The 20,183-nt window shown below is 37.7% G+C and overlaps 1 protein-coding gene across 4 annotated transcripts in view; it reads right to left on the bottom strand.

Annotated features, from left to right (window-relative positions):
- VPS41 (VPS41 subunit of HOPS complex) overlaps positions 1-20,183 on the bottom strand; it is a 216,387-nt gene that overhangs the window by 7,108 nt on the left and 189,096 nt on the right. For all 4 annotated transcript variants that reach the window (XM_077119493.1, XM_077119494.1, XM_077119496.1 and 1 more), the window contains 3 exons: positions 18,396-18,450; positions 16,323-16,463; positions 14,904-15,040 (listed from right to left, as the gene is read on the bottom strand). In XM_077119493.1, the coding sequence (XP_076975608.1) occupies positions 14,904-15,040; positions 16,323-16,463; positions 18,396-18,450 (333 nt within the window). The remainder of the gene's footprint in view (positions 1-14,903; positions 15,041-16,322; positions 16,464-18,395; positions 18,451-20,183) is intronic.

Raw genomic sequence — 20,183 nt, 5'->3', positions numbered from 1 at the left:
GATCTCTGGCGAATGGTTCGAACACGAACTGGCTCCGACCCTCGGTGGGTGTTTCCGGCCGAGTGCATGAATAATACAGGAGCAAGGGGGAGCTGGCCGTCTAGGCGAAAGCCACAGTCTGCAAACTGAACAAAAAAAGTGCAAAAAAAAATGCAACCTATGAAAAAACTACCTTCTCAGCAGGATTTCATTTCTCTAAAGAGGTACAATCCATCTGCTGGCAGAAAGTATTTTCTAGTAAAAATGTCAGTATTTGGAGGCAAAGAGCCAGGAGAAGGGAAAGGATGCAGTATGGCTTCCTACGCTTCTTTCTATTTCATCTGGTCAAAATCCAAGGCTCCAAATCAAACAGGATGAAAATGTTTTAACTTTCATTAACATAAGACCAGGCAAATATATTAAAAGAAATAATAAGAAGAATGTCACCTGTAGATAATTGTTTAATCTATAAAATCTGTAATATTTTGAAGGCAATTAAAGATGGTAAAAGATTGTATAAGATTATAACTTAGATTAGATAGGCAATATTTTTGATAGTGGATATATGACAAAGGATTATACTGACTATAGTTTCCCAGTGGCAACTACATCAGAGACTAATGAAAAAATGTGCTGTTTTGACACTGATCTCATTCCTTAAAGTTCTCTTGAATGCCTCTATTGAGACATTGATGGGAGAAAGTCAGAGGTCTTAGGGGATGTACCTTCACTTCTTTCTGACCTTCACACTCATGAGTTCCAACCACTTCCAACTTCCAAGGTCACCTCATCCAGCCCACCTTCCCACCAATGGATGATCACCTTCTACCTGTCTCCTTTCTCTCCTTGCAAATTTGATGCTATTTACTCACATAGAACACATGCGCTCTCTTCTGTCATATAGGTCAGTAAAGATCAGATGACATTGAATCACTGCTAGTTATATTCCAAGTACTATCTTCTATTACTTTCTACTATTTTTCTTTTTAAAATAAGAAACATGCTAAACACATGGAGGACACAGAAAGGATAATAAATACCCAGGTCTCTACCACCTAGGTCTAACAAATTTGTTAATATTTTGCCATATGATTCAAATTTGTTTATTTTAGAGAATAAATATTACAGACACAGTAAATGGCTTTCCTGCCATTTTACTTGTGCTAGACAGTAGACATTATTTGCACATCCAATATCTATTTCCTCTTTCTTCTTTACAAATATAACTCCAACTGAGTTTAGCATGTATTCAATTAAAATATGGGTTCCATGCAGCAGAAATCTGGTGAGATAAACATAGAAACCTGAGAAGGCGCTCCTTCCAAAAACAAAAAGTAAACCCTCTTAAGGAAAAAGTTCTTTGCTTCTCACATGTTCCAGCATGGAATGGGAATGAGAGGCCTAGCGAGGCAGCACTACCTATGACCGAGGCAGTAAGCCTAAGGTAAAGTTTCCTGTTGCTGGACATTTGGGCTGTTTCCAGTTTAGAGGCATTAAGGATAAAGCTGCAAACAATGTGCTTGTACAGATCTTTCTGCAGACCTGTTTTCATCTCTTGGGTAAATACCTAGGAATGAAATTGCTACTTTAATACTCTTTCTGTATACTCTTTGAACTCCTTTGCTGAGGGCATTTCATTCTAACTTCCATGTCTCTGTTAACTGCTCTTTCATTTGTTCTAGCTCTTAATATTTCTGTGCTGCATTCTAAATGATTTCATCAGATCTATCTTCCAGTTCTCTAATTCTCCCTTTCACCTGTGTCTAATCTGCTATTTATCTCGTCCACTGAATTTATAATTTAAATGGTGTGTGTGTGTGTGTATGTAGTGCCCAGAAGATAATGTATATATTTCCTGGATATATGTATATGTATGTGTATGTGTGTGTGTACTTTCCCTGGAAGAAGCAAGCATTCTAGCCTCTGAAACCAGAGGCCATAAATTCCTATTGTTAAGCTAACCCACAATATGGTTTTGTTTTAGCAGCTGAGAAACTAAGACATATATATTTTTAGGTATCATTTAGAAAGTACAATTATTATTATCTTTCAGAGATCCATATTCCTTATGGGACTTTCCTCTATTTTTCTAAAATTATCCAAGGCTATGGGACCAAGTTTTCCTCCCATCTGATTAGACCACTCCTATCTTATTTTGCTTCCCTCCAAAGTCATAAGTTTTTCTAAATTCTGTTTTATTAACATGGCCTTTATTCTTTCTTCTTCACCATTTTCAGAACAACCTGCTGTAGCTTCTGTAATCAATTAGGTACATGCATATTTGTGCTATGGTAAATTTAAATGAGAATGGATTTATAAGGTAGCTGTTGAAAACCAACATGAGACTCCCTATTCTCCTAATCTCTCCTTTTTCTTCCTCTGCAGTTCATCATCTTTGATAATATTCCAACCAAAAGCAAAGCTCCAGACTCACAGACATTTTATAAAGCAATAAAAGAACTGTACATCAGCAAAGTTATTATGGTTCATTAGAAACAGCTGCCATGGGAAGAATGCCATAAAAAATTGCCAAGTTTCTGAAATTTTTATTTTAAAACATTCTTTGAAAATTGTTGAACTTTTTGCTGATATTGCACTGTTCCTGCAGCAATGCTTATCATCAGAATTGCAAAATCCGGTTACCTGGTTTTACAAAGCTCTCTAATGATACCAGGGCTCCACAGGGAAACCATTTTCCTAATTTAGAATCTATCATTTAGACCACAATGCTAGGAGACTTCTATTATACTAGAAAAACTTTCTTTTCAGTTGGGATTATCAAAGATGATGAACTTCAGAGAAATAAGAAGGCAAAGATAGGAAGGATCTAAGGTCTCATGTTAGTTTTTAAGAACTATCTTATAAATATAATTATTTAAATTTACAATAGCACAAAGTATGCATGCATCAAATTGATTAAGGAAGCTATAGCTGGTTGTCACAGGCCACATACATCACCTAAAAGTTCTGATAAGGCCAAACTGAAATAATTTGAAAGGGAAAAAAAATCTATTTGATCTTAAAAGTTTATTTCAGGGATCTCTTCTCTTAGAAGAAAAATAAAAGCATACTTACTGAGTCAAAAAGGGCCTAGAAAAAGCAGACAGTAAGAAGTCACGATTTCCTCTTAATTTTTCTGTGCTTAGATTTCCAAGTAGAGACATATGGGAAACCTGATAAAGAAGTTTGGGGTATGGGGACGGTAGCAAATATAAATGGGGAAAGTAATTTTAGTAAGTATGAAGATATCTGGAGTCAATTTACCAGGTTTTTGACGTTTTACTTTGGTAATGGGCCGGGAGGGATAAAGTTTAACAAAATGGAAGTATGAAAGCTTTTCTCTTCTACCAGAAATATTAATTCAGATCAAGAGCCACTCAAGGGGAGGTCTTTCTTACTTATCTGCAGGTTTATGAGACCATGGGTCAAGGGCCTGTTTATTCCTATTCCAATTTCTGATCTACAGTAGACACTCAAATATCTACATAAATGTTTTATAAACAATCACACATACAGCATTTAAAAAACAACTATACCTGGGGGTGTAAGGGTAGTTCAGTGGTAGAATTTTCGTCTGCAATGTGGGAGGCCTGGGTTATTCCCAGTCCATGCACTTCCCAAAAAACAAATAAGCAAAACAAACAACAAAAATTCAGCAAATGGTGCCACAATAATGGGATACTCACAAGGAAAAATAATGAAATGTGACCCTGCCATACAGCCATCCAAAAAAAAAACCCAAGAAAAAACAATTATATCTGACATCCAAGTTACTTTATAACAGGCTGTGAAATACAAATTATGGATAATGTACATCAGAATATTTAACATTAACTATGTACCTGCAATCAACATACAAAGGTATATTTATGAAATGCCTCTGGTAAGAACTTCAGAGATAGAAGATACTATGGAGATTATCTATCCCAAGCTGCCTAAATTCCAGTCCATGGACTACTGCTAGGCTGGCTGTGTAAGAAATATCAAGGCTATTTATCAAGGCTGTTTGTTAAGGACATATTTCTTGGCTCTCCCCAAGAGATTTTAATCCAGTAGATGTGGGGTGGCACTTTAAAACTCTGATTTAAGAAGGAATTCAGATAATTCTGGTATATAACCAGGCTTGACAAATGCTGATTTAACTAATGGGAAAACTGAGATCCACAAGGCTTAATTAAGTGCTCTGCCAAAGTCAACTGGCTTGTTAATGGCAAAGCCAGGACTTGAATCTGAGTCTGCAAATACCATGTTCACTGCTCTTTAAGAGACAAAGGCTGCTTATTCATCTTCTGTGCCTATCTGTACTCCATGTCCATCTGTATATTCCTTTAGTACAACTAACCATCACAATGAATACATCTATGGGACCAACAGAACAACTAGTGAGAAATTCAACCAGGATAGAATGTGGTTGAATAGCACCATCTGTTATTTTCATTTTCCTCAAAAAAAGTAACATAAAACATCTATCATAAGGCACGCACATAGAATTTAATGGCACTACTATAGTAGAAAAGATTATGAGTGCCATATGCATAAAACTTGAATGCATGAGTGCCAAAAAAAGTTTTCAGCACTTATGACACCTTATACATAGATGAACTGGAAATAAAAGTAAAATCATAAATAGGTATATGTGATTACAAGGGACAGTAGACCATGCCTATAGAATGTATATTCTATTCCAAGAAAAAGAACAGTAGAAGGTAAGTTTTCCTTTTCTTATCAGATGAAATTGACCTTATTTTCAATATGCAGAAACTCCGTATTTGTAACATTTTTGCAAATTGAAGAAAGCTGGGCAATGTCTTCTTAAGTGAGTAGCTGGTGAGAGAATTGTGTCCTTAAAAAATGAACAAAAACAAAACTTCACAACCCTAATTCTGGTCATAGGTGCAGATAGAAGAAAATATAAATCAAACAGGAGAGTAATGGCCTGCCATGATCAGGATGGCAAAGCGAGAAGCTTCATGGCTCTGTCTCTCCACAGAAGCTTTGCACTGCCAGCAAGGACCGGCAGATCTATCTTTCTCAAAGTTCCAGAAAACTGTTAAAGAACTGCAGTAACAGAGTAAATGCCAAACCAAGAAAAAGAAAACTTAAAATTGACAGGATTCTATGGAACCTGGCTGGCCCTATTCCCATCCACTCACCAGCTCAGGTTGGAGCTGGCCCATGTTCCCAGTGCAGATTCCTGGTTCCAGTTCTGTAAGGAGCAGAGTAACCCTGTGCACATGATGGGAGCATGTATGTCTGGTGCATGGAATATCTGGTGGTGTCTGAGGGATTTGCTGTCCCAGAACTTTCCCTACACGTAGAAGGCTCTGCTACACAATGCTGTGGGAGAACAGTCAAGTCATGGCTGCCTGGGACAAAGGATTGTTGGTGGTAGGATACATAGTGCAGTGCCTAGGATGGTGACAAAACAGTTTTCCTAGGGAAGAGGGAACATTTGGAACCACATAAATGGGGAATTCCAAGGGCCACACATGCACACCCAAGAGAAGATGCATAGAAAGGTTTAGGGAGGCCGCTATATTTTGGCATCAAACCATACTCTAAACTGATCGAATAAGCTTGGAAGGAGGGCACTTACATGGGTCATTTTGCAAAGACTGAAAAAAGTATTTTCTTTTTTTCCTTCCTTTTTTCTTGTTATTGCTGTTGCTACTGGTATTCAAGAAAAACATTGTAGCACTAGCCGGATACAAGCTTAAGGAACAAAGGCCTCAGAGTCTAAATAAAGTGATAATACATTAAAAACACCAAAAATGGTCAAGCTTCAATAAAAGATTACAAAACACACAGAGAAACAGGAAGCAATGGCCTATGCAAAGGTAAAGATTAAAGCATCAGAAATCAATGATGAGGATTAGTCCTGGGACATAGAAAAAGACTTAAAACATGATCTTTAATATGCTCAAAGAACTAAAGGAAAACATGGACAAAGAACAAAAGGAAATGAGGAAAAGGACAGACAAACACAAAGACAACATCAAGGATGGAAAGCAGGAAAAGGAACCAAGCAGACCTGAAAGGTATAATAACAGAAATTAAAAATTCCCTACAGAGTTTCAACAGCAGATTGGAGTTGGCAGAAGAAACAGTGAACCTGAAGATAAGACCATTGAAATCATCCAGTATGAGAAGCAGAAAGAAGAAAGAAGGAAGAAAAGTGAACAGATATTGAAGAACCTGTGGGACAACACCACATGTACCAATATATGCACCGTGGGAGTCCCAAAAGAGGGAACAGCCAGAGACAACAGTCAAAGAAGTGATGGCTGAAAACTTCCCAAATTAACTAAAAACATATACCCATCCAAGATGCTCAATCAACTCCCAACAGGACACCCAAATAGACCCACACAACATATTATAATCAAACCATTAAATGCCAACAATAGAGAATTCTGAAAGCTACCAGAGAGAAGCAAGGTGCCACATACAAGGGAGCCTCAATAAGATTAAGTGCCATTTCTCATCAGAAACCATAGAGGCAAGAAGGTAGCAGGAAAACATATTTAAAGTGCTGAGCAGAAAAAATTGCCAACCAAGATTTCTGTATCTGGCAAAACTGCCTTTCAAAAATGAAAGATTAAGATATCGCCAGATAAACAAAAGCTGAGGGAGTTTGTCACCACTAGGCTGTTTCTACAAGAGACATTAAAATACTCTGTATTTTCTTCAGATTGTATAAATCTTCCACCATTTACAAGATTTACTAAAGAGTGCTCTGTAGGTTGAATAGAAAAAAACAACAGACAACAGACTGAAGACGCAGGAAGAAGTAAAGATTGCCAGTAATAGCAATGACGTGTGTAGTTATAAATTCCAGTATATTGTATTTTGGTTTGTAACTCCACTTTTTACTTCCTACAGGATCTATGAGGCAAATGCATAACATGCAATCAATCAGTGGTTTTGAACTTACAATGTTAAACATCTGTTACAATGTACAAATTGTTACAAGAACTATATAAAAGTGGGGGCTTAGAGGGAGGGACACAAGAACATGGTTTGTGTATACTACTGAAGTTAAGTTGGTATTAAAAAACCCAAAATTGTTGTAGATTTAGGATGTTAAATTTAAGCCTCATGCTAACTACAAAGAAAATATTGGATAACAGCAAACTCAGAGAGACAGAAATTAGAATACAGGTTGTCAGGGGAGGGGGCAGAGGGAATGGGGAGTGTGCATAAGGTTTTTCTTTGGGGAGATGGCAAAGTTTTAGTAATGGAAGATGGTGAGGATACTGCAATATTGAGAATGTGATTAATCCCACTGAATGGTATGCTTGGAAGTGGCTGAAATGGGAAAGTTTAAATTGTATGTTCCCATATTTAAAAAAAGAGAGAGAAAGAACAGCTAAAGAAACAATGATAATTAAATGCAATATGTGATTCTGCGCATGATCAAATAAAGGAGGAGATTAAGGCTCAAAAGGACATTATTAGGACTTAAAAAATTGGAATATAGACTTTGAGTTTTGTATCAATCTTAAATTTCTTGAACTTGATGGCTGTACTTAGGGTGATTACGTAAGTGAATATCCTTGTTCTTAAGAAATGTACATGGCAGTTTTAAGTGTTCAAGGGGCATGATGTATACAACATACACTCAAATGTTTAAAAAATTGAGTGATAAATAAACAGGGAGACGGATGGATAAATAGATAGATGGACAGATAGAATGACAGGCAAATGTCGCAAAATGTTAATACTGATGAATCTGGGTATCTGGGGGAATAAAGTATGTTGTAGTTCTCTGTTTGGGGTAGGTATCATTTTTTAACTGCCCTGTAAGTTTGAAAGTATTTCAAAATAGAAAGCTTTTTTTTAAAAAATAAGAATGGCAAGTAACAACTATGAAAATAAAGGAAATAAAAGTCCCAAATCTTAGGAGGCACAGTATCACAGAGAAAGTGCAGACTTGGAATCCAAAGGGTCCAATACCAGCTCTACACTGATGACCTGCAAACTGCCTAGCAACTCCTGGCCTCAAGTTTCTCATCTGTAACACAGGCTTGTGGCAAGGAGCCCCTGGAAGAACACCTGTGGAATGCTCTGTCAAGAGCAAACTGTATCCAACAGCAAAGGGTCAATTACACAATAACAAAAACCCAGAGGAATCCCCATTGTATGGTTGATGTGCTAAATGTTCAATGTCACAGGATTCTGGAGAGATCTTTGAGATCATTTAATCAGGAGACCCAAACCAGTGTTCTGAGGATGCATGACCATTTATCATAAAATCTTGCTCCTGACAGAGATGATAGTGTTAGCCTAAAAGCAGTTCAGCTTTGCACCTTTTGCCTTAATCAAGCTGGTTTATGAATCTATGTAGCCGTAAAGTACTGTGCTTAAGGTCTAATCAACCTCTGCACTTTCACTTTCCTTTTCCTAGGGGAAAAGGGAAGTCCAGTGGCTTCTTCAGAGGGAAGTAATTAATGTAGGTAAAAACTGAGGCTTACACCAGAGACTAACTCACAAGTCTTAGCCACGTGCCATTGCCATCTCATCATACGGTCTCTTTTAGGAACAAGTTAAAAACTGTTTGCTTTCTCTCGTTTTCTTTTTCCCCACAGAGATATTATCTATCTGAAAAAATAAGAACTTACTAACAAATTAGCAGATTTTGCAGGGATCACTTGTGGTTGTGAGATTTAATGTAGTCCTAGATATAAAGGTATGAGCTTAGTCAGAGGATCTGGGTTCTAAACCAGATTCAGAATCCAAACCATTTACCTTTTTAGACTCCTTATCTGCAAAAAGGGCTGAGAGTTCCTAAGGAACTGCTTTGAATATGAAATGATTGTCAAACAAGACTGTCACAAGACACGTGAAAGGTATAGTAATCGTTAGGGGGAGAAAAGTCTCCAACAATAGAAATGTGAAGTTGGATATAAATGATAAATTTATAATAAAAATAACTTGAAAATCGTGGCCAGTTTATTGTACAGATTCAGCTGTCATTTATACCACATTGTTTGTAAATAATTTATATAAAATCAAATGATATTTGTCTTTGAAATCAGATCTAAAAACACAGGACATTTTTTTAATCCTACAGGCTTCATGAAACTTTTAGAATTTGTTTAGTAATTATAATAATGATGTAACAAGGTGTAAAAACACATAATAATAAAATAAAAAATCCAACAATGAAAACATGGCTGATTATCCTATTTTCTTAACTTTATGTCACAGATATCTAACATGCCTAATGCTAAGTGTCGGTTGAAGAAAGTTGTTGCATTTTAGTAAATACGAAAACCAGATGAGATGCTCATTTTGAGTTTGTTTTCCAAAACTTCCTCTACGGTCTGAATTTGAATTAACAATTGGCTAATGAGTGATCTTCCAAAGCATCTTCAGCAGCGAATATGTTTGAAAACGCCGCATACTCTATTGTAAACTCCACTCATAGACGTTCCCAACGCATATTAGCAAAATAAGGACTCTGAGGAGGTCGGTGACAGACCTTCCAAATTTTGATCTGCAAAATTTCCCTCAAATTTTTTGAATTAACAGGATCACCAAGCTTTCATTTTGCTAGCTGAACAAATGAAAATCATCAGTTTTATGAAACACAAACAAAAAAGACTAGACAGAATTTCTTGAGAAAGAATAGCTTTATTCATAGGAAAAAAAAATGCTAAATTCTTTTCAGTATAAGAAGCACTCCCTGGAATTTTTTGAAAAGCCTGCCCTGGTCCAACATTCACCCCTCAATGAGATGTCCGAGGTCTAATCAAGAGTACAGGTGTGCCAGTTTTCACAGGCTCTGCCTCTCAGGCACTATGGAGACTGAAAAAAGTAAGGCACATTTTTCAACCTTGAGGCCAAGGTCCACGCACCACAGCTGAAGGACAGAAGGGGTAATTATTTACTCACTTCCCCAGGGGTAGAGTTGTTCAGACACTTAAATGACTTCTCAACAAATTTGTACTTGAAACTTCAAGCATATCCTGGCACATCCAGGGGTGTTTAAAGCTGGTAATAAACAGATCATCATCAGGCTTGCTCACCCCCAGAGGTTTATAACGGCTGACACTGAGACCACTTTCAGCAAACCTAATTCCAAGCCTTAGAAGTAGATAATTCCATTCCTGGATCATTTTTATGCATCCTTGGGGCACTGCACAAAATACAAGCTCACATCACCTCTTCTATTAACCCATTCCCCTCTTTCCTTTCTTGTCTTTTTCATTCTCCTTTTGATAACCTTTCCCCTGGGACAGCTGCAAACCTCTAAATTCCACTGTAAAGAGATAAGCTTTTAAGCTTTTCACAGAATGTTCCCTACTTACTTGCCTTAACCAAATATCCATTTCTCTCCTTGAACCCTATTTCCCATGAAATCCCCACTTGTGATGGCTCCTTGTTTTCTCACACCTTCATTCATGAAAAACCTCTCCTTCTTTAAAGTGGTGCTATCCAGCGATTCTGCAGTTATCAGTGGACCACTGGGTACACAGCCCAATTCACTGAGACTGCCGGAGCTTAGTTTATAGCTTCCCTACAGCCTCCCGATTCCCTAATGCCCATTTCAATGATTCAGCCAAGGCTCTAGCCTCACAATTTCTTGACTACTTCTACCCCAGTAACCTTCACCTTCCTTCCACTTTTTTACCATTTACACAATTCTATTTGGAAATTTTAATAAAGCAATATTCTCCACCCTAGCCATAATCTCTTGTTCCTCTAGCACTCTCATTTCTTTACATTCCCTGTATCTGCTCTTTTCTCCCCCTACAATATCATCACAAAGTTGTGTTTCATCACCATGATCATTTTAAGAACATTTGCACTACTTCAGAAAAAGAAAGAAGACAAGAGAAAAACCTTATACATGCAAATATCCTATTCTACCCAATTTTAAGACTTACAATAGAGGTAGGTTAACTAAGATAGTGTAGTAGTGACAGAGATAGTTACATATGTATCAGTGGAACAAAATGTCCAAAGATAGAGTCATGCAAACACAGTCATCTTTTTTTTTGCAATACAGTTATACACTCATTATCAAAAATCAGTTCAACAAGTTCAGATATTTCCTTTTGGCTATTCTAAAACACTAGACACTAAAAAGAAGCATCTATATAAAGAGTCAGTAGTCAAAAAAAGAAAAAAAAATCTAGGGCAGTGCAATGGTGGCCCAGTGGAAAAATTCTTGCCAGCCATGCTGGAGGTCCAGGTTCAATTCCCAGAGCCTGCCCATGACCAAAAAAAAAAAGAAGAAGAAGAATAGTCATACTCATTTGTTAAATCAAATCCTAATTTCTCGGTTACACCTCCTTTCTCTCATTTGATCTTTCTCTCGGTCTTCAGGGCTGTCTGGACAACGACCATTTTACTTTTCTGTGCTGTAAAGGGGGAGTGACCTCCTGCAGTAGAGGAATGAACCTGATTGCTGTTCTTGGCCAGACTAGTGCCTCTGGGTTTCAGGACTTACCTGGCCTAGGCTCAACCTGGAGGCCTTAAATTTCTGAAAAAATAAACCTATTAAGAAAAACTTCAATAGAGACTTAGATAGAGCCCAGGGCATTCCCTAGGGTTTTCAGGAACATTGTCGGTTAGGGCCTACATCTGCTTCTGCTGCCATCAATCTTCTTTCAAATCCTTCCTCTTAGCTTTTCCAACTGTACCCATGAGGTAATTTCCCTCTGTTAAATTTGGCTATTGAGCTCAGTGGGGAATGGAACAGCTGATCATGAGGGGGACTAGATTTATTAGGAAATCAGGGTTTTCCAGGTCAATTAGGCCTTTGACGCTGATTAGCAATCTTTTATCTGTTCTCCATCAGCTAACCCTCACATTCTCTTTAGCACCTATACTAATTTCTCATCATTTTATTCATCCCAGCACCCAAGCCCCTCAATTTCAGTGGATGGTTTTGCTTTTAGCCCTGAAGACAACAGAGCCCACAGGGCAGGAACTTCCCAGATTCTTGAGCACGTGAAGACTTAAGGGATTTCTGGGTTAAGAGTTAACTGCACCCCTCACTGAGCTCCTATTGCACTCTGCACATACCTCCGATTACAGTGGAGGCAGCACAATAATTACTACTGTTATCACTCGCTGACACAGTTGCCTCTTCACTGGAAGTGCCTGTTATATACCAGCACTTGTCCCTCAAGACTAAGTATTACATGAAGTTCTACAGAAATTTAAAAAAAAAAAAAAAAAAAAAGATAAAAGGGAAAGAAAATTAAAGGCAGACTTAAATAAAATTTAAGCCATATCCTGATCCAGGAGAAGGAACTAGACTGATAGTCAAGAATATTCTTGGAAGAAGAAAATCACATGGCCAGGAAAGTGAGCAAAGAGTTGGTGGGGTTAGTAAGAAGGCTAACTCAAGTAGTAGATTCTCACCTAGGAGAAGAGGGAGGTGAGGTACTACAGGCAAGAAGGGGCTAACTAAAACTAGATTATAGAGAGATATCTTTTTAGCTCTAGGAGAGTGGCTGCTTCAGGGGTGTCTGAGAATATCCACTGGATGTGGGAATAAAATGATATTTTAAATGTAATGTTAATCTAAAATATGGAAAACAGTACCTTTTATTAATATTTTAATATGCAGATTGTTCCAGTCCCTCACTCAGCACACGGTGAGGTCTCCTGAGGGACGGGGGAGCAGCACAAGTAGGGAGCTGACCGGGCTGCCTCACCTCTCGGTTCATTCTCAGTGTACCACGCGTGACAATTGTAATCCACATGTGCCCACTTAAGTGGATGCAGAGATACTGTCAAGTTTTAAATTAAACAATGAACTGGTGACCTGAAAAAGCTTCCTAAAAATAAACTGTGAAGTGAAAACAACAATAAGGCAAGCATAAGAGAAAAAAAAAGCATGGCAGAGCTGCATTCCTCCTTTCTCTAGAGGAGCTTTCCTTCACTCACATTGTGAAGTAAAAACAATGACCACTGTCAGAGGTTCCCTAGCACAAATGATAAATAAATAAGCCCGCTAATCATCAAGATAAAAGTAGCATTTAAATAGTGAGAAAGAAAGTAATAATTTTAAGAAAGAACATGGTCTATGGAGCGATTTTTTTGAAAATAGAGGCCTAGAAATGTTCTCAACCTTTATGCAATTTTGTTGCTAAAAATCATGTTTGTATTTGTACATTTAAACCTGGAACAGGTTTTTCTAACCTGTTTTTTTTTAAGTGATTTTTACTGGGTTTTAAACTCTCTTAAGAAATAGAAATGCAACTATTAACTAGCAGCTGGATCTTTGTAGTGTGACTTCTTCAGCTCTGATGACCATTAAAACCAAGGTTAGAACTGTGCACATGTTAGGGTGGTTCTAGGTAAATCATCCACCTTCTCCCCCATTCTGTGGGCTCCCTGACGACAGGGCCATGTCTGTCTCATCCACTCTGTTTTTTCCTTACCTGGCAAGTGCCAAAACTCATTTGTGGAATGGCTGGATGAACAAATATTGTTTGCCTTTGTATCCCAAAGGCTCTAGTATCCCTGGTCTTATGCTAAGCATTCAGTAAAGCACAATAAATAAATGCCCAACAAATTAATAAAAACAAAACAAAACAAAAACCAAGGACTATAAACTGCTATTTCATAAGGGGTTAAACCAAGACTATTTTAAAAAATAAGTATCAAAATTAAAATTAAACATGCATCAGAGAGAACAAAAAGTATTGGGGGGTTCTTTTCATTACATAAAAGAAAAGCAGCTTTTTAGCATTACTTCCTTCCAAGATGACTTTTATCTTTACAACTTATAATGTGTGTGTCTTTCTAAAGAGGTAATATATAACTTGTGAACACACACGTATATTTCTGATCCAGTATAAACTGCCCACAGACCACTTGCATCACTCAAAGAACTGCTCCAGAACACCTGAGATCACGCGCCTGGAGCCTCCCTTCTCTCCCGCTTGCAGGAAGGACACAGTGCCCTCTGGTCACTTCTGCGCCTGACTGCGAAGGCTCCAGTGTGTGCCGCATTCTCCTGCTGTCCCGCCTTTTTCCTGAGTCGGTTCCACCCTGCCCAGCTGGCTGCCCTCCCTCTATGCTATACCCTCGTGAGTGATTATTGGCCCTGTATCATTAAGTTCTTCCCCTTTTGTACCTAGGTACATACTCTCCCCGACACTTGATCTTTTTACTTTACTTGTAAGAACTTTGTGTTTCCTGCCAGGAAAGTAATGCTATCCATATAATAACAAAAACTCATTTTCAAATAAAATAGGGAAAGAATAGTCTGAATTTTTAGGGAAATATGTTTTAAATAGTTTCAAGTCCTACTGAAGCTATCCAGCATACCAAAAATAGTTAACTGCTAGAGCCCTTTTAAGGAAAAGATTAGGGTGCTTTGTAATTTTCATGTTAATTATTTATATGAAAATAATGGCTTCTGTTACTCTTCTCACAAATTCTGAATTGATAGGGATAATAAGGTTGTACTATTCTAGAAAATGGACCAAAATGAAATCTTATATTTCATATACAGGAACATATAGCCTGTTCCTGGCAACAGGTCACTGAGTGGCTTCAAGTAAAATTATTAAACTATTTGAAAAGCTTTTTCTTTTTAAATTTCCCAAAGGGACACAGTACTCATTCTCTTAAAAATGTTTAGGTTGCCCTACTAACAACCATCATAACCACCTCCCCAACCTCCTCAATGCCATGATATATTTATGACACAAATTACATGCAAGAATGCCTGCTCAGCAAGAAAAGAAAATGTGAGGATCGGTAAAGAATTAGATGACTTCCTGAAAGGATGATGCTTCTTTTTCTCTGTTTGAACAGTTTTCAAAATATCTCACCCTAAATACAATTAAGCTATCAAATTGATAGTATTTGGCTGATATTAACACGAACTCTAGAAGTGTTTATCTGGTAGTTAACTCACTCAACATGCTCACTGTCCAAGAAAGGGTACTTACTTGCAAATTGTAGTCTTGCAGAATTTTAACCAAGGAATCTCTCAAGTTGGGAATCTCCATTCCTTCCTTAATGCGGTGAATCAGTAGAATTGGGTCTACGTGTGTGCCAATGTTGTTTAACAAGCCAGTAATAAAGGCTAGAAAAACACCACACAGAACAATGAACATATGCACATGTACAACTTTAGGCCAAAAGTAACTGACAGCAAAAATTATTTCCTTCAAATTAAGTGTTAAAACCGTTTTAGTTTCCAAACTCTCAAGAACAAATCTTCCTTTATGTCCCCTTTCCTAATGACATAAAGGGGAAGCTAAATGACAAGAATTTAAAAACAGGTAGAGAGCAAATGATTGCCTTCCTTCAGAACATAGTCTGCGATGCCACGGGTGGCAGTGGGGTAACAGTTATCTATTGAGAATGTATTATAGGTCAGCTATTATATTCTTTTCTCCAGTATTCTGCAAGGAATATTATTTGTCCCTCTTTTACAGAAAAGGGAAATGGGTAGTTAATTCATCCAGTCCCACAGCTAGCAAGTAATGAGCCCAAATTCACACTGAGGGACTCTAAAGTTCTTATTTTCCATTACGCCCACTTTGCGTCTTTTAAGATCCTTAACCTACTACATTCTCAAGCTAAATTAGATATCCAGATAAAGATATGTGGTCATGTAAATATCTTAATATGAAATTGGCCTTAGTGTTATTCTCATATACTTATAAAAAAGACAATCATAAAACATCTCTCAAACTTGCAAATCTTGAAAGAGATAAGCCTTCCTACTAAAAAAAAAAAAGGGGGGAGGGTGGGATTTTAAGCTACTACTATTGGTTTCTATATCTTCAAAAGTGGGCTGGGGCTACTGTTGGGGTGACTACTTTGACTTGTTTTCTCTTCAAAATGGGAGACCCAATGCAAATGATCAAGCTGAGGGCCAAGTGAGAACAAACCCAGACTCCTGATGCTGTGCTATTAAAATAGTGCCCAGAGCCCTACAGGGCAGAAAGACTAAATACTATAACAGTAAAGATCCAAATTTGGTCGATATCTACTAACAGTTATATGTTTCTCTAAAAAAGAGCCTGGTAAGGCTACATACTTTCAAAATAAATGCACTCCCTGTGGAAAAAACAAAACAAAACAAAACAAACACAGATGACATTTATTCACTTTGGTTGTAACAGGTAAATATAAACTTCAAGGGAATAGTTAATATTATTAGGCTAAACACTTACAGTTTACCATGCTCAGGTAATACAAGCCATTACAATGCACCTGTTTTTTGTTTGTTTCTTTGTTTTTTAATTGTAGATACTTCACCATATTTTCAACCTGATTGACTTGGGATAATTCTTATTTTAGACACAACTGGCCACATTGAGAATAAAGTTGTAATTGCAGTTGGCTTTTCTGCTTACGTGGTTTGTCAATAGAATATAAAATCAGATCTTCCCAGAGCTCTCCATCATCTTGCTCCTTGGCAAATTCAATTGCTTTATCAACATCATGTAATTCCTCCATGATCATCTTCAGGGCACTTCGGCTATTACCCATTCGGCCTAGGTGGGGTACAGATGTAGGAAGGACTTCATTTAGGATGTTTTATTAAACATGTTTTTTAAAGAACAAGTGTCTTTCTAAATTTGTTTACACAGTTTGAAAGCTAAGACAAAAGCATATTTTTGTATGTAACATTTGCATTCACTACCTATAACATAGCTATGAATCACTATCTCCTATCTACTGGGGTTTACTTTGTGCTGAGTACTCAGTTAAGTGCTTCACATGAATTACATCATTTAATCATCACCGTATATCCCTTGAAAGTATGTACCATGAATGTACCTGTTTTAGAGAAGAGGCAATTGAAATGTCAGCAACTTGCCAAGATCATTACAGACCTGGACTTGGAACCCAGGTCTGTCAGGTGTGTACTTTCTTCTGACAAATTCGTATTTATTTTGGATGTTAATACCTTTAAACTCAGCTGTCACTAAGACTTAAAGGTCTGGGAATCATTCTGAGCCTCTGATACACTTTGCACCTACTGCAAGTTTAATTACTTAAGCTTTAGCAACTAGGCTTCATATTTAGTTAATTATCTTTTCTCACTGATCGATTGGCAGTTTCTTGTTTTTGTTGACAAGTGTGATAAGTTTTTAATACAGCACATGCAGAACCTCTTACTCACTAGAGGAATAACATGGCCATGTACCACCATGCTGCCCCCTGCCCCCTGCCCCCTGGTCTGCAGCAGGATCTGGTGGTGGATCTTGGCATTTCTTTCTTGCCAAGTTCATACCTGGCCTAAAAATCCTTCTCACTATGGGCGTCCATTGTCAACCGATTACAATGGCCTTGTGAGTAAAATGAAATCACATCTGTTATCCCTTCTACAGTATTTTGTTTTTGCTGCAAATTATTTCCATAGAGTCTATATTTTTCTAAAAAGTCAAAATTTTAAATGAATGTGAAGTTCCATATTTTTATAAAATCGGGTTACTTCTCCCTTTATAAGTTTGCTCAATGATTATTAAGACCAAGAAAAGTTACTCCACAAGATTATTTCCTGTATTTGTTTGGAAGGAGTAAATTGATGAGCTGCTTGAAGCTGCAATGAGAACCTCAAGAACATCTCAAGTAACAAATATAGAGTCCCAAGCATAAGTACTTTCTCCTAAGAAAGGGAGAGCCTATAAGTGGACAGTTCTGGGTTTGCTGAGAGCACCCATGAATCTGCATAGGCAGAATGGGGAACAGAATATCTGCTGCAGCCGGCAAGGCTGTATGAGGAGAAGGTGTAAAGTGGGAAACCTAGTGGATTAGGGCAAGTAAGTGATGCTGGGGACATGCCTAATATGGTCCCTATGTCATATGTTGTGAGGTTTGCAATGTGCACATCTGCACGGAGCTTCCTTATAAATTCTTCAGTAAAATTGACACTGCTTTTATGAAAGTGGATCATTTTGGAGGAATGTGAAAAGATTCGAAGTTTTCCATCTGGGTGTGCAGAGTACAAAAACTATTACAAACGTGCAGGTAGGAGTCAGAGGACAAGGGAGCAACCAACAGTTAAATTACATTTAAAATGTAACCTTTTCCTTCAAAAACTCTGATATTCACTTTTATTTCCTCAGTTACAGTAGGGTGCAATTTTTTGAAAATAAAGATGATTTTTACCAACAGGATGGTAATACATGCTAACCCAAATTTAAAAAAAATGAGTAACAAATTAACAACCTACCTACTATTTATTTTGATTTGTGTTGTGAGGTGTGAACTGATGGAGATTTTTTTATGACAGATTGCTGTAACAACATTTATTAAATAATTCTTCCTTCTCTAAAGTGCTATGAAATCTTTTTCATGTATTAAATTCTTGCAGAAAATAAGGTCTAACTGCTGTGTTACTTTTAATATCCATTCTTACACAATCAATATCACATTGTTACCCCATTTCTCAGGGACCAAAACAAATAAAAGCTACTTACTTAGAAGATAAACTGTCTCTTCTACAAAGTTTCTCTGTTGACAAATCTCAAGAGCCTTCAATTAAAGCAGGTAAAAATGTTACTATGGGTTACCAACAAGAACAAATATTAATAGAGTCACTTAAATTTATAAGCTTGGAATAATTTTCCATGGCCTTCCCTTAAAAACAAAACAAAACAGAAGCAAAGAAAAAACTACATCTCCTTTGGTCTTGCTGGTGGCTGTACTCGCTCACCTCTCCGATAGGACTTAAGACTCTACACTCACAACAGCAGCTGACTTGGACTAAAACAACTCAGAACATTCCAGAAAAAAGGCAAAAGGCGAGACACTGACAGAAAGGACCTTTGACACTGAGCTTTCTCTCTTTATTCTCCTTGATGCCCTGTTTCCCCTCCACAAGGAGGGAAACTGCTTTGTTCACTGTCACATTATCCCAGTATTGAACATACCAAATGCTCTGTAAACATTTGCTTCACAAAAATAAATTTACTGAGAATATTTCTAATGCCAGTTTATAGGGTTTACAAAGGAACTCTGTTCAAAGATTTGTCAAAAGTGAGAGGGGGAAAAACACATCTGACAATGAATGATAAAAAAGGAGGAGATCACATCTAAGCATAGAAACGTGTAGAATTCAGAATTTTCTTGGATGTAAAAAAAAAAAAAGATGCGCTATTTGCTTATGAATAATTTCACAGTTCTAAATGACTGGGCACACAGTTACCATACAACCTTTGCTGGATAACTAGTGGGTAAAGTTGGATAAAGATGCAGAGATGACAATGATACAAATGCTAATAACGATGTGTCAGAGAAGAACAAAGAGAAGGAGAAGGTTTAGGAGAAGTGGAGGCAGTATGAATCCTGCCTTGGGGAGCTCAGGGACTGGGAAGGGTGAAGAAGTGGCAACATATAATCCCATCATCAGGGACCATGAACTCAGGGCCATGTGTGCTGAGTAGGGAAATTGAACTCTGATGGTAACCTCTTGTGAAAAGCTTCATGGAAGAGGTGACATCTGACCTGGGTGTTCTGTGCAGAAGGGAACCCTGGTCTCAGACCTCTCCTATGGGAACTTCTTGCTGCATCAACCTGCTTGGACTAAACGTGAGAACCTTGAGCCTGGCCCAGGAGGCATCCAGGATCTGGCCCTGCCCTCCTGTGCAGCTTCACTGCACACCCTACTCATCTTACCACTGCCGGAATTGCTGTCCTTGCTCCCCTCTTCCATCCCTGTTAAATACCTAAGACCAATAATCCCTTGGTCCCCACAGCAGCTCAGATCCTAGGAAGGCCCTTGCATTACACCCTCACAACACTTAATTTCAATGGAAATTCTTGACTCCTCTCCTTAAATCCTGAGTTCCTGTTTGCCAGGACCATGTACTCTGAGCCCAAAGCCATGTGCAATGCCTAGACCACAGGAGATGTGCAATTAATATTTAGAAAATAAAATAGGCAGAAAAGGCTTCAGGAGGAAGATTACTAGGTTGCTTACTTAGTGTGGTCATCAACAAACAACGAGAATGGCAGTAACGTGTTATAGATTTTACCACAAAGGAATTAGGAAACAAAACAAATGAATGAATAAACAACCAGCTAAGGTTGTTTCTAAGCCAAAAAACCAAGAAGATGAACAGAGCAGGGCAAGTAACTTAGCTCTTTGGCTCAATGATCTATCTAGGGAAACCAGACCAGAAGCTAATTTTGATATTTGACTTAAAAGTTTTCTGCAAAATATAGATTTTAAATCTGCATCTTTGCTTGGAGATTAATGGTTATAG

The sequence above is a fragment of the Tamandua tetradactyla genome, chromosome 1 (assembly GCF_023851605.1).
Source record: "Tamandua tetradactyla isolate mTamTet1 chromosome 1, mTamTet1.pri, whole genome shotgun sequence".
NCBI lineage: Eukaryota > Metazoa > Chordata > Mammalia > Pilosa > Myrmecophagidae > Tamandua > Tamandua tetradactyla.
This window is presented reverse-complemented; position numbering and strand designations above follow the sequence as displayed.